A 14445-nucleotide genomic window follows, 5' to 3' on the forward strand; every position below is an offset into this window, starting at 1 on the left:
AAAAGTAAAATGTAATCATAAAGTAACCCTCCTCAAATGTTCGAGTAATGAAAAGACAACTTTAGCCTAAAAAAATAAACATAATTACGCGGACTTGACAATTACGCACATTTTGCAAGTTTTTTAAAACTTCAGCATAACACATGCTAATTTTCAAAGATGACTATTTCAAGCGATATGATAACTAAAATACAGCTACATAAATTACACTTTACCTTTTTTTTTTATCACCATATTTTAAGATGGAGGATATTTGGATTTATTCTTGTCATCTGCTATATACCACTCCTGACCGTACAAATTTACAATTTACAACATGAAATAAAAAAAATTGTAAAAAGTAGATGGACTTTAATTGTTGTATTGTACCACCAATAAATACATACAACAAACTGAATCTATCCACTAGATTTTCTCAAAAACCCAACTCAAATCATTACTACAATTTTTGTCTTTGCTGACGTCATCATCCAAAAATCATTTCACTCGTAAACACTATTCATATTCAACAAAACAAGTTAACAACACACAGACCACAGTAGATGCACACATGCAAACAAGTAACTTGTGTTGGTGTAACAGCAGGTAATTGCCATAATTTCTTAGTTGTTAGATTTCAAATAAGAAAGTCTAAAACTTTGCTACCATTTCTACTCTGCATTCTCATCACATTTGCTTTCTTTTGTTTTTCTTTATTGTAGTACAAAAAGTAAAGCTCTGTTCTTTCTTAAAAAATGAGCTTGAGAATGAGAGAAGTCTCTGCCATGAACAGAAGTTTGATCAGAAAATAAAATTAATTTTTGATTTTGATGAGTGCAAATAATTAAGCAGGACAAAATAAAGATGAGTTTTCTCAAAAGATTAGGAGGGAGAAAATGCAAGATAACAGGGACCCTGGCCTCTCTTTAAAGCCTGCAACACAAATGAGTGGCACTGCACCATTAAAGATCAGTATAATCACCTTCATTTTTCTGTATCTAACTCTCTATACATACATACATACATACAGCTGATGTATGTATGTATTTTGAATGTACTTTGTTTTTTAGTCTTTTGTGTCTGTTGTGTTGAGTCTTATTTAATATGGGTCCATTCTATTTATCCTTCTAACACTCTGCACAGCCCTTTTTTGGCTCTTTATTGCTCTCTTTCTTTCTTTATGTGGTGCATCTCAGATGATTGTCCTTTGGTTTACAAGACCCTATTTTGTGTTTTGAACTTTAAAGTCTAGTGTGCATTTTGAGTTACTCTTCTGTTTGGCTTTAGCCGAGAGAGAGAGAGAGAGAGGTGATCATGATTATTCATGGCCTCTGACTCTGTATTACTTTTCCAGTCTCTTGGGGTTTGTGTAGTGTACATGAGAGATACTACATACACACTACTAGTCTACTACATAGCATAGTTGTTCTTACTTTTCTTTCATGCAAGCAAAGAGTAACCCACTTTTTTGCATTTGCTTTGCACTCATTTGTTTTTAGTTTTTGAGAATGGTAATGTTAGTGCATGAGTCCTTGTGTGCTTTCACATCTTGTTGTTTATGTTAAAGGAGAAAAATTCAACCCTCTCTTTTAGCACTGTTTCTTAACCTTTTGATTTTGTACTGTTTGGGAGAAAAGGAAAACAATGATTTCTTTTGAACTTTGTACATCATTTGCCTTGTTTTGGGTTCTTTCAGGAAAACTACATATAGGAGTGTGTCAATCCATTCAGAAACTGCCCACCCTGTCCCTTTTATAAATTGTATGTATTTCTATGTTCTGATATGAAATTAGAATTATCTTTACAAGTATGACCCCTTATATTCCTGATCAATGTTAAGGAACAACTCCAACATTTCCAAGAATTTGATCTCCTGGTGAATGGTGTTACACTTTCTTTGCAAGTCATTTAGGTTGGTCACCACTTTGAACTTGATTTGTTTTTCAATTTCTACTTTCCTTGTACCTGCATTTATCCAGTTATACATTCTATTCTATGAGTTATCTTTGAACTCTGAGGCTGATTGTATTCAATTTAGCTTGATTGTTTGTTAACATGTATCTTCAGCTTGTTGTTTAACTGTGCATTAGTATTCTTCGACATATTTCGTATTTTATGCTTTGAAGGTTAATACAGTAACAGTGTGGAAATACCCCATTGCTCTAGTTTTATCGTTGAAGTTTAGTCGATTATAACTGCATCACGGTTTTCTGGTAAAAGGTGTGCATGGGATTGGGGGGGGGGGGATCACGGCAAGTATAGTGAGAGTGTTACTAATTAATGAAAATATTGGTGTGCACAGCAAGATGATTAGCAAGTAATTATGCAGAGTTTGCATTAACAAGATGAAGATTGACACTAGGAAAATAGTGAACCATTTTGTAGATATGCGATCATTTCTTTTTTAGTGGCCTTCTTTCTGAGTGGCCTAGAATTGTTAGTTAGTTGTCATACCTATGTGCCAGGGATCATAAAGATTATCTACAGCCAAACTAAAGTGCATTTTGCATAAAGCTTTTTATGGAGAACTGAAGTTCTCCAAATTTATGCTGTTTCTGTGTCTGGAACTGGGTTGGGCACTATGTCAACACAGCAATCCTTTTCCTGTATTTGTTTAATAAAATTGCCAAGTTCTCCCAAACGCTGCACAAGCATGGTTGCCAACTTGCCAACCACAGTTAATAACTGTACACTTTATAATGCCTTTGCTAAGGTTAGACATTGATAGTTTTATAAACAGTGATTAACAAATGTATATGATGTCTAGGAATTGGTATGTGTAGCTTAAGCTTTATATTAAGTTAGGCACCACAGTTTAGGCTTTCTTTTTTTGGTAATTAAGTTCTATATAGTGGCCTCATGTCAAACAGGTGAGTCAAGTAATCCCATTTGCATTAACCTCTGAGGTGTTAAATAAATTTTCATCCTAGTGGATCTGATGGTTCTGTGTATCCTAGTAGTATCCGTTTTATTCAAAAGATTTGATAGGCAGCCAAGGCACGATGGTATACAATTTTTCTATTTAATTGGATTTTCATTATTGTTTGTCAAGTATAAAATCATATTAGTTTACTATCATATATTCATAACCATATATAAATGATAATAAGATATATATGTACCTTTCAAGTTTTATAAATATATCTTTATAAGTGAGCTTCTTCGCTCATTCTGTTCTGCAGCTTATTGAGTGGTGCAGAGCTAATTGGGACATTAAGATTACCTGATTGTAGCCTGTCTCCTGATATTTGAGAGATCTTCTGGAACAGAAGTGACATGTAATGTATTAAGAAGCTGCAGATTTTAAAGTTTTTTTTCGAGTTTTAGTCCTTGCCCACTATAATGGATAATGATATATTTGGTGCGCCAGTGGATATGGTCTACCAGAACCCCGTTTCTGGAAGTGCAAATGTTTTATCTTCCTCCTTGGTTTCTCTTCTTCAGTCCCATCCACATAATCTAACCAACCAAAACCAGATAATGGCTGGATTTCCTGCACTCCCAGATGAACTCCATGGTGTCCATCAGTTGAGAAGCCATTCCGGGATTGGTACTTCTAACTCACTGATTCTTAAAAGTTCACAGCTTGACAGAAATGTTACTGGAAATACCTCAATATGCACACCAGGCCCATTAAGTAACAAAGAGGTTGAAGATCGATTCAAGGCAGGAATGCCCATTTCTACTACTTCCCTCACGACCCTTTTGGCTGGAAGATTTGAACATCATGACACGGAGAGGTTGGGGTATGCGGAACATCATAGAGAAGTTCCAGAAATTATACGTTCAAATGAATATGCTGATATTGTACAAAGTTCGTATGGAACTTCTGTAGACTATGGTAACGATGGAATGCTAGGCAGTGTTAGCTGTAGATGGGACTCCAACAAGTTTGCTGCTCCTCAATCAGCTGTGACAGTTCCCCAGAGGACTGGACTTGAAGCTTACCAGAACAGGGGAAACGACCATAATGGGTGGACATCATCAGAAAATAACAATATGAGCTTTGATAATACATCTGATTCCTCCAAATATAGCAATGGGCTTTCCTTGAGTCTTTTAACAAGCCAGCCTGCAACAATTGGTGGAACAACAGTTTTGGAACATTGTTCAGGGATGAGTGGTTCGGGTTTAAGTCGTCAATATTTGCATGGAAGACAACTGGACATAGAGCAAACTTCTTGGAACAGCAAAAATCTATCTACAACTTTTGGCAAAAAACCTGTCCAGCTTTCAGATTTCTTATCAGGTGCAAGATTTCTTAATGAGATGCAAGAAATTCTTGCTGGAATTGCAAGGTATTCACTTGGAAATTCAGGTCATTTAAACTACCCAACTAGTGGGGTTGTACCAGAGGAGAACTCCTCATTCTCTTTTGATCCGTCCTCTGGAAGACGATCGACAGTAATGGGACCTGCTGGTAATGACCTTATGTTGTCTGCACAGGAAGCTGCAGCAAAGAAGAAGCATTTGATCAATTTGCTAGAGATGGTATTTTCTCAAAGGAAACCTCTTTCCAATTACAATTATATCTGGTTTGACATACAGTGAATCTGGTAACTCAAAATAAAATTAATAGAGTAATTTGAGGCCTAAAATATAGTTGACAAATGACAATTCAAGCATGCTTTCAGTTCCAATCTCAAAGTCTTGAAATTGAATCTCCAAACATAAGTGTTTCTATTTCTAGTAATTTGTTAAACGGCATGGACTTCAAAATTTTGTCATTGTTTGATACACATGATTCTTACATACATATTGATATGATTATATGTTCTTGATGAAGGCCTTAAATTTTTAGTTCTACATTATGCTCATTGTAATCACATTTTAACATGCAGGTTGACAATAGATACAACCAATCATTGGATGAAATCCATAAAGTAATATCAGCATTCCATGCTGTAACTGAACTGGATCCTCAAATACATGCTCGATTTGCTCTTCGAACTATCTCTCTCTCGTATCAAAGCCTGCGGGAGAGAATAAGCAATTACATCCTATCTATAGGAGTACATGTTAACGAAGAAGGTAGTGAAGAAGAGGACAGGTCCTTTGAAACGTCGTTTATCCAGAAGCAGTGGGCTCTTCAGCAGCTGAGGCAAAAAGACCATCAATTATGGAGACCCCAAAGAGGACTACCTGAAAGATCCGTCTCAGTTCTTAGGGCATGGATGTTTCAGAACTTTCTTCATCCGTAAGTACTTACCTTAAAGCATCTAGCATTTATCTGTCATGAGTGTATTACTGATGCTGAGATTGTTTTGTAGCACAGCATTTATCTGTCATGAGTGTATTACTGATGCTGAGATTGTTTTGTAGCACACAAGAGTGCTCTATTGATATTTACAACCAATAGCTTTTATGAATGTTTATTTTTCACGTATTCTAATAGAAAAGAAGTTTTGATCCATGTCATTCTCAACAAATCTGAGGATCTTTCTTAGCGATTGAGTATACTGTTTGTAGGTATCCAAAAGATGCAGACAAACATTTGCTTGCAGTAAAAAGTGGATTAACAAGAAGTCAGGTAATTAGCAACTTTCCTCGTACATAATTAAATCTCATGCACACACTGCTACCTTCTTCAGTGGTGGAACCAGAAAATGAATAAGGGGTGGGGGGAGGCATGAAGGTTTACTCTTTCTATGAATTATCATGTATCATTTCATCCATTTTTAACTCTGAAGCTTTGCAAAACTTTAATTGATTCTCAACTTTCTTCGATTAATCTTTTTTTCTCCTGACTTGTATTTGTTGCATAATCAGGTATCTAATTGGTTTATAAATGCTCGAGTTCGGCTTTGGAAACCCATGATAGACGAAATGTACTCAGAGATGAACAGAAGGAAAGCTTGTCAGAATGGTGAAGAAATTAATAGCCAACATCGAAACCACTTTAATATGGATAGCCAAAGATTTAGAATGATCTGATACAACGTGGTAAAGCATGCTTGATCATATAGGGTACAAGTGTAAACACATATTAATGACACTATATTTGTGTTTTATTAAGCTACAAACCTTTGTGGTTTGTTATTAGTCTCTTGGTGGTAATTTGAGCATGCATATTCATCCTCGTGCTTGCCTGCCTCTGAAAGTCTACTAGTTCCAAGTCCAAGATCTGTAAAGGTGCTCACTTGATATCGCTCACTTGATCTCGTTTCTTCCCGGTCACAAAGCTAGCTCACTGTAAGGTAACAGATTTCCAGAAGTGGACTTGGGAGAGTTAGATTGTATTGGCTCATGGTGCCAGAAGTGGACTTGGGAGAGTTAGGTTGTATTGGCTCATGGTGTATATTGTGTAATATATTAGTATATTATCTATTAAGTTGAATAATCTGCTACCGCTGCCAAGGTTAGGTTGGTGTTTATCAAAGACTCTGATGCTGAAAAACTTAACTTCAGAATTCTTGGGAAGAAAGTAAGCAATGAATAATGCATGTGAAGGTTGTTTGAGCACTTCTTTCATACATCCAATTAGAACTAAAAAAATGGCGATTTGTACAAGTTAAAAATGGCGATCAAGCTGAGATCACTAGTAATTCAAAATGGCATTTTTTGGTAGCAAAAGTTCAACTATACTTGTGTATGAGGTAGGTAGGAAATATTTTTGAAAATGAGAAAGTAATATTCTAAAACCCACATGCAAATTGTCTTTGCTAATCTTGTTACCTTGTCAAAGAAAGACCGAGTTTTAATGCCACAGAAGTGCAAGTTGCCTGTATAGCCAAGTATGGCAGCAACTGTGTGTATATTGTATAGTTTTCTCATTCCTCATCTTCTTCAGTCTTATACTTGTACATATATCATTACAGGTAAATTACTCTGCTCATCTTTAGCAGCACAAAAATTCAAAGCTATCCTTTTCCTAATGCCTGTACCCTTCATCTTTATTTATCATCTCCACATCTGCAATCCTCCATCACTTTCCTTCTCTACATAATACACAGTTTCACAACCAAGTTGGTTGATGCTTCGAACGCTTACGTTACGCTGATACACATATTACAAAACCATAGCTCCTACCTATATCTACAATCTATTATATTTCAAGAGGAATTCTTGTTTTTATAGGTTTCAACTTTAGGCCCATGCTTTCCGGTGAGAAAAGCTCGGGAGATATGCAAGTCGGACTCAAGGGACTTCTCGGACTCAGATTATATTGAGATGGTCGGTAGAAGCCATACCCCATAAGGAAGTATTCCAGCGGTATTAACATTGCATCAGGTTGCTCTTCTGTTACCACAGACCCACAATGCTGAACCTGGCAACCATAAAAATCAGGTACAACCTCATGTTCTTATATGTGTTTATACTGACAAACAACTGAGAAGTGAGTTTGGCACTACAAAATTGTGTTACATACCTCTACCAAGGCAGTGTATCTTCTATCTAGTTTTGAAGTCATGTGAAGAGACTCGTGGTGGAATGGAGAATTCTCCCCGATGAATATTAACGACCGACATTGTAGCCTTTTCAACCCCTCAGAGATGTCTGGTCTCCTGCTCAAGTAAAGCAAAACTTAAGTCCATTCATACATTCTTTGGATATCTCAGTAATGATTAAGGTAACTCTTGGTTCACATATTACTCAACAAGGCACACAACTAAATACTGTCTAATAGCTATGAATTGATTTATATTATATAACACTTGCAGGGACCTTTCACATGCAACTATGTGACAAATATAATACATCCTAGCACCAACATGAACCCCAATATATAAACAAAACCGTATTATAACATCACAAATATTTTTACATGGGTCTTGTGCATGCATAGAAGAAAGTAATTTCATTTCTAGAAAAGCAAGTAATTTCATTTCTAGAAAAGCTACGTACCCATTAATAGTGTCCAAAAATCTTAGAACGTTTGGACTTTGCCTCTCACCTAGAAACTGCAAAGAAAGCATAGACTTGCAGTATTCAACAAGCTGCCTAATAGAGTATCATTATCTACAGTCATGAACCTAAACAAGAAAATAGAAATATACTCTTCTGCACGCTTGAACAACATCTGACTCTGGTACTTGGACATTGCCCCGAACGTCCTGTTGTACATTATATAGCCAATGAGCCCAATATTTGTTAAGAAGCATGTATCAAATTTTATGGATCCGGAGCAGAAAGTTACCTTGCTAAAGTAACGCATTAGCAACAACTCCTTCACTAAACCGCACATGCCATAGAAGTACAGTAAATTTGACATAACCTGTAAATAATGGACCCAAGTAAGAAGAAGATACCAACTGTTCCAGCCCCCCAAATCCAAATACAACTCCTTTCTTTTTACTCTTCAAAACAACTAGGAGGTTTAGAAATTTAACCTTGTTATACAACCATTCTGTCCAGCAGGGTCCTTGACATAGAGGGGACACAAGTATCAGACCAAGTACCCTGCATGAATATTTTATCTGTTGCCAATGATGCACAACATCAACCAATTATATACCTCCATAGTTAAAGACTTAAAGAAATCGCTCAGTTCAAATTATGCATAATACATACAAAGGCCAGAGCTTACAGCAAACAGAGTAAGGATGTAAGCACCAGCTGTTACTCCCATGCACATCACTTTACCAAGTCTGGATATTGGAATTCAAGAATAGAGGAAATTAATTCAGAGATAAATCAAATGCAAGTTTCTTAGGAAGTAACAATTATGAATAGATTATAAAGCTCCCAAACGAGAAGAAACAATCAAAAGAAAAAAAAGTGTTCCGAAAAATATTTGCTTACCCAAAAAAATCAAGAATCTCAGCAACCTGATCTGCCAAGTCATCAACAGATAACACAGGGTCATCAGGCCTCATAATAGCAGCTCCCAACTGCAATAACTCTTGAATATAGTACTAAATAAGAAACAATGTGATTGATGGTGCTAAAAGGTATTTAAGCACAAGCACAAATTTTGCAAGAATAATAAATTGAACAGTTCAAGTTGTTGAAGTACTGACCTCATGCCCGGGAGGACTAATGTGATAAATGCAAAAGTTATGGAGCAGCAACGAAAATGCTTCTGGACACATTAACAGCCCTTCAAAACAGGACATATCTGCTTAATCACATACAAAAGGAAGAAAGAGATTTTAAGCAATAGTAGGTTTTTTAAATAAATTCCAAGCGCCCAAAAGCTAGGAAATATAACATAAGATATATTTAATTCTTTGCAGAATAGATTTGTTACTGAAATCTTTATATTTGCAGCACAACAATGGATAAATATCGTGTCTGCAGCGCGCAGGCTTATAGCAAGTAACAGAACAATGCACAGACTACATGGAATATAACCTAAAGAAACATTATCAGAGGATATACGGGCAAAAACCAAACAGTAATTACAGTAAATTTCAGCAAAACCACTTACAGTTTAATGCCAAATCAGGGTAAGTAACTAAAGCTGGCTTGTCCTGATCTCCAAACACAGCAACAGAAACCGAACCATGACTAGTTTTTATTAGGTAGTCCTAAAAAAAAATGAATAAGAGCACATTAAGTTAAACACATAAGAAAACAGATTATAACCGTATCAGTCAAAACCGAAAACTAGACCTTCATTAAGTCCAAAACTTCATGGGAATTATTTACCTAAAACGGTAGAATAGATCAATTGTACCAAGTTTGGCATATTTTGGTTATAATTGAATTATTAATATCCCATGTGCAGTGGTCACAATTCTGTGTTGCCCTTTGATTAGGGGCAGAGTGAATACATAAAGAATAACAAAGAAACAACCTATAACAATCTTCCGTAATTTAAGCACAAATAAATAACTGTTGCATAAAGATATATGGATATGTTTCAACAATTTTCAAAAGGATAACAACAAGTTGACAGTTGAAGCTGTAAATAATATTGATCTGCTTATGAAGAGACTATGTTGCAAACAAGTCCACAATGAATGCAAATGCAATCGATCGAACACATAACGAATAAGAACAACAACTAATATTCATCGAAAACAATAAGATAGAATTGCACATGCATGATGATGAATCAAAAAGTTGATTTGCACAACAGAATTAGAAGAATACACAGCTCAAAAACACTTGAAATAAGTGTCAGAAACTGTAATTTCAGTACTATATAACTGCACACAGAGACACACACTAATGAATGCATGTAATGTATAAATGATACCTTTCCAGTTAGCGAGATCGTCTCCATGTCAATGGAAACCGAATCACTCCGCTCCGTCATCTCTCTCTCTCTCTCTCCCTCTCCCTTAAAAATACTACTACAATATACTCTTTATCTCTCTCTAAAAAGTCATCACTTATACTCTCTCTCACGCTCTCTCTCTCTCTCTCTCAGTGGGTAGCTAGCTTATAAATACTAGTAGCAATCTATACACAAGCGTATATGCACACACAATGCGTGTGTACAATATAGATGTTATCTCTCTAAAAAAATGTTGGTGTTAGTTATTTTCTGTAAAACACAAGGGGTGTGTAACAGGCACGGGCTCACCGACGCTCTCATTCACGAGGTAGGTACCCCCCCTTCCTTGTTTATAAATAAAATCCCCAACCCACAGTTACGAATCAGAGAAGAGACCGACAGAATTTTATGTTATTTTACCAAAACACCCCTGCTCTCCTATCCCTCATTTGACGTTGACATCATTTAATGCCTTTTAATATTTTAGTCATTTCATAACTGTGACTTTCCCCTACATTATTCTCGACCCGAGTAAGCAGTTTGTTAGACTTATTTTCGGTTTTACTGCCTATCTACCTTTTTCTTTCACATTTCATCTGGGCTAACAAGTTTCTTGTTTATTTTGTTCCTTTATCGTAAGATTATACTCATATGTGAACCCATTGAAAGTAAAAAATTAACTGTGCTGAAATTAATTCAAATCCAAATTTATTCTTTTTTTTCAAATAAAAAATAGTTTTCATTAACTTGAACATAATACAGTCGAAACAAACCCAACTGCCTATACAATCATGTTGGAAAATAATTAACATACAAAAAATAATTAGATAATTTGTTTTCTGATCATTTAACACACTGATTTTTTTTTTTAAACTGAACACAAAATCAAAGACATTCTAAACGATCCAAACTGCACCAACATCCCTCAAAATAGTAACATTGCAATTAACCGTATCACGTAAAAATCATTGTTAGTCTAATGTTCGGAAATACCAATCGCATAAACTGATAATGGAGAAGCGGCACCCCAGCTATCTACATGCCGAATATCAGCAATAGGCATGCCGAATGCACCTCAACCATCTAAATTCCGGACATCAGTTATAAACATGGCGAATGTGTAAACTCTCGAAGGATGAATAATATTTGGCTGTGAAATGTGAGCACTTGTTACAATCACCACCACCCCAATTTCGATAAAGGTTTTCCAGATCACCAAAAATATTAACAAAATCATTCTCAACAGATCCAACGTCAAATAAAACCAATCATAACTGAATAAAAACATAACAAAACACTCCAAAATGAGAGATAAAACATACACTCCAACATGAGAGACACATAAACGCCCCAAAATTTGGATTTTATTGAAAAGATATTAACGAGAACAGAATAAAATAAAGGGGTTAAGGTTTTCCATCGGAGAAAACTAATAGAAGCCCCTCTATGAACTTGAGAAAAGACATTTGTTCCTATACTAGGTTAAGGTTTTCCATCGGAGAAAACTAATACAAGCCCCTCTATGAACTTGAGAAAGGACAAATCCTAATCCTAGTATAGGAGAAGAGGAGGGAGGCAATAGGATAAGTTTACTGTCCTTAACTCTCGGTTCGAATGCAAAATGCACCCCTTTGACAATTTTCTGTTATTAATGATGGTTACTATTAAATTTTTGAGGGATAAAAATGAAACTTTTGTATCAAGTTTAAATAATACTAATATTTTTAATTTTAAATGAGATAAAATATTTATATAAATATATTTTTTATGTTAATTAATTTTCACATTAATGCCGAGTAAAATTTTAATAACGTCAATTAAAACATCATGAAACAATTTTTATTGTAAATAAATATATAATCATAATTGATGTTAAAAATAAATTAGTAAATTAAAAAAATTCCAAATAATACAAATAATCAATTTTAAAATTTCAATAATTAATATAATTTAAAGTTTCGAAATTTGATATTTTATGACTGTTACACTCAATTTTAAATACGAATTTAAAAAAAGTAACTTATGTTTTATGCTGAAATTCCAATTTTACCCTTCAAATGATTAAAATTAACGGTCAAATCTTACTGAAAATGGTCAAAAGGGTGAAAATTGCTTTCACATAGAAAAATTATGGATAACAACATGTTTATCATAAAATTCTAGTACAAAATCGTATTTGAACAAAACCTAGAGGGTGCAAAATGTAATTATCTCAATATACTTTATCTATATAAAAGTATAAGTTGGACATAAAATTTATGAGACATTTTATTATCGTGAAATTACAAATTTACAAAAATGTTTCTATTAGGAATCGAACTCAAGTCTAGCCACTATCTTATAAAGTTCATTACCATCATGTCAATATCATTTGTATGTTATAATAATACTCTTAATATGTATTTGTCAAATAAGAGTTATGTAATAATATTTTTAATCATTTTTTTCTTTTTATATATGTTGATTTAGTTGCCTACATATTTCTAAAAAAAATAACTTATTATTAAAATTATAATACAATTCAATATCTAACATAGAAAATTAATTATTTTATATAAAGATTAATCAACTTATAACACGTAATATTTAATAATGATGTAATACTTTTAAATTAATCGTTATAATACAAAATTAATATGATCATGTATACAGTTATACGAAAATAATAAAATTTATAATACGAGTTTAATTAATATTGATATTATGTTTATTACATATAAGAGATGATTATTCATATCTAATGATCATGTATACACTTATGCGGAATTAAAAAATCTGTTATACGTGTTTGTTCTGAAGGGTTTTTAACAAATAAATGCAGCGAAAAACGTAAATTTAAAACTTAAAAATCGAAACCCTCCGCAGGATCCATGCGAAAAACAATATTTAATTCGTAGTTCAGTATGTTTACCTTAAGAAGTTTTATGTTAATGGAAAGATGGAGGTCTTGAATGATCACCACGTAGCCCGTCGCTGGAACGATCTACGACTTAAAGGTATCCACACGAATGATCGCCTGGAGGATGGGTGTGTACAAGCACGTTCTTGAGGCCGCCTTTTTACTCTCTCTATCTCTTTTCAAGTTGTTAGGGTTTATGTTTTATCAAATAAAACGTGTAACCCTAATTCTATTAGAAAAAGATAATATATAGGCAAGAGCTAATGGGCCTCCAACCCTAAACTGAATTTTAGAGTTAATATTATTATTAAATTCGAAATTCTAATTATTGTATTATTAAGTCTCACTTAATCATCCAATAACTTAATTTCAGATTTAATATTAAATTCGAATTTCTTATTTATTTAATTAATTAAGTCACACTTAATTAATAACAAATAATTCGAATTACTTACATTTAATTTAAATCCGAATTTAAATTAAATAATCCTCCAATCATTCTTTGTGCGACCCTTTAGGTTATTATTACGTTGGCAATAATTTTAAATCTAATTTAAAATCATAAACAATGAGCGGCATCTAGTAATACATCATTGTTACCCAAGTAATAATAATTAAATCGGTGATAAATTAAACCTTTCTTGAATAATATACAATGTAATATAATCCTTTTAGCCTCATATTATAGATCAAACTCGAGGCATGCATTGTGTCATCCTCTGTTAACGTTCAATCCTTCTTTCCTTGATCAATGAGTAAACTATTAAACAAATCAGTATTTGAGCACAACCATGCATTTTATAGTCTTACTCAATCAAGAGGCCAATAATATCACTCCTTTAATAAAGGAGGGCTAAATCCCATCGAGATCATTCATATTTCTCATACGATTCATAATGTACCCAATGTCTACTTTTATTATTACCCGGTCAAGGATAACTTTTAATAGTATCAAAGTATATTAATTCTCGTATAGAAATATAATGATTTCAGGTCAAAGGACCAATACATCATTATCACTGTGAGATTAACTTATGACACTATAAACATGTAGTATCTCATAACGGGTCAATCCATCACCATGTATTTAATACATGTGCCTGTGTTTTAACTTTAGTATCACCATACCTATGATTAATGATATGTGATCATCAGCCAACAAACACACCAGTCTCAATGTATTTATTATCGTCCCTTAACAATAATACTTGACTAGGGACCTTTAGGAATATCAATACTATTCTCATAATCTCATTTCGAAGTCACGTACTTAGAGATATAGATTTACATATCATATTATAAGGACATTTATTAATCTAACATCTTATCGCAGAAAATAAAGATATAAATTACTAAAGAATAATCCATATAATCATAATTAATAATCCAAATGTTTCATAAT

The 14445-nt window shown here is 33.9% G+C and overlaps 2 protein-coding genes across 6 annotated transcripts; one reads left to right on the forward strand and one right to left on the reverse strand.

The window, feature by feature from the left end:
• Nucleotides 1-798: 798 nt before the first annotated feature.
• On the forward strand, nt 799-6441 carry LOC141664946 (homeobox protein ATH1-like). Of its 2 annotated transcripts, XM_074470903.1 has the most exons (6): nt 799-1740; nt 1820-1891; nt 3162-4470; nt 4821-5176; nt 5449-5509; nt 5749-6441. In XM_074470903.1, the coding sequence occupies exons 3-6, from the start codon at nt 3322-3324 to the stop codon at nt 5911-5913; spliced, it is 1731 nt and encodes a 576-aa protein (XP_074327004.1). In that variant the 5' UTR covers nt 799-1740; nt 1820-1891; nt 3162-3321; the 3' UTR covers nt 5914-6441. The 2 variants fall into 2 exon arrangements, with proteins under 2 accessions (XP_074327004.1, XP_074327003.1); XM_074470902.1 differs by having other exon boundaries at nt 799-1891.
• A 191-nt stretch (nt 6442-6632) lies between these two features.
• LOC141664948 (protein NDL2-like) lies at nt 6633-10472 on the reverse strand. Of its 4 annotated transcripts, none has more exons than XM_074470906.1 (11): nt 10124-10472; nt 9350-9449; nt 8940-9019; nt 8722-8819; nt 8507-8567; nt 8310-8396; nt 8117-8194; nt 7977-8033; nt 7825-7880; nt 7349-7484; nt 6633-7246 (listed from the first exon to the last, which is right to left on the reverse strand). In XM_074470906.1, exons 1-11 carry the CDS (start codon nt 10181-10183, stop codon nt 7025-7027), a joined length of 1035 nt encoding a protein of 344 aa, XP_074327007.1. In that variant the 5' UTR covers nt 10184-10472; the 3' UTR covers nt 6633-7024. The 4 variants fall into 4 exon arrangements, with proteins under 4 accessions (XP_074327007.1, XP_074327008.1, XP_074327005.1 ...); XM_074470907.1 differs by having other exon boundaries at nt 8722-8810; nt 10124-10471; XM_074470904.1 differs by having other exon boundaries at nt 8940-9037; nt 10124-10471.
• Nucleotides 10473-14445: the final 3973 nt, after the last annotated feature.

Source organism: Apium graveolens, chromosome 6 (assembly GCF_009905375.1).
Source record: "Apium graveolens cultivar Ventura chromosome 6, ASM990537v1, whole genome shotgun sequence".
NCBI lineage: Eukaryota > Viridiplantae > Streptophyta > Magnoliopsida > Apiales > Apiaceae > Apium > Apium graveolens.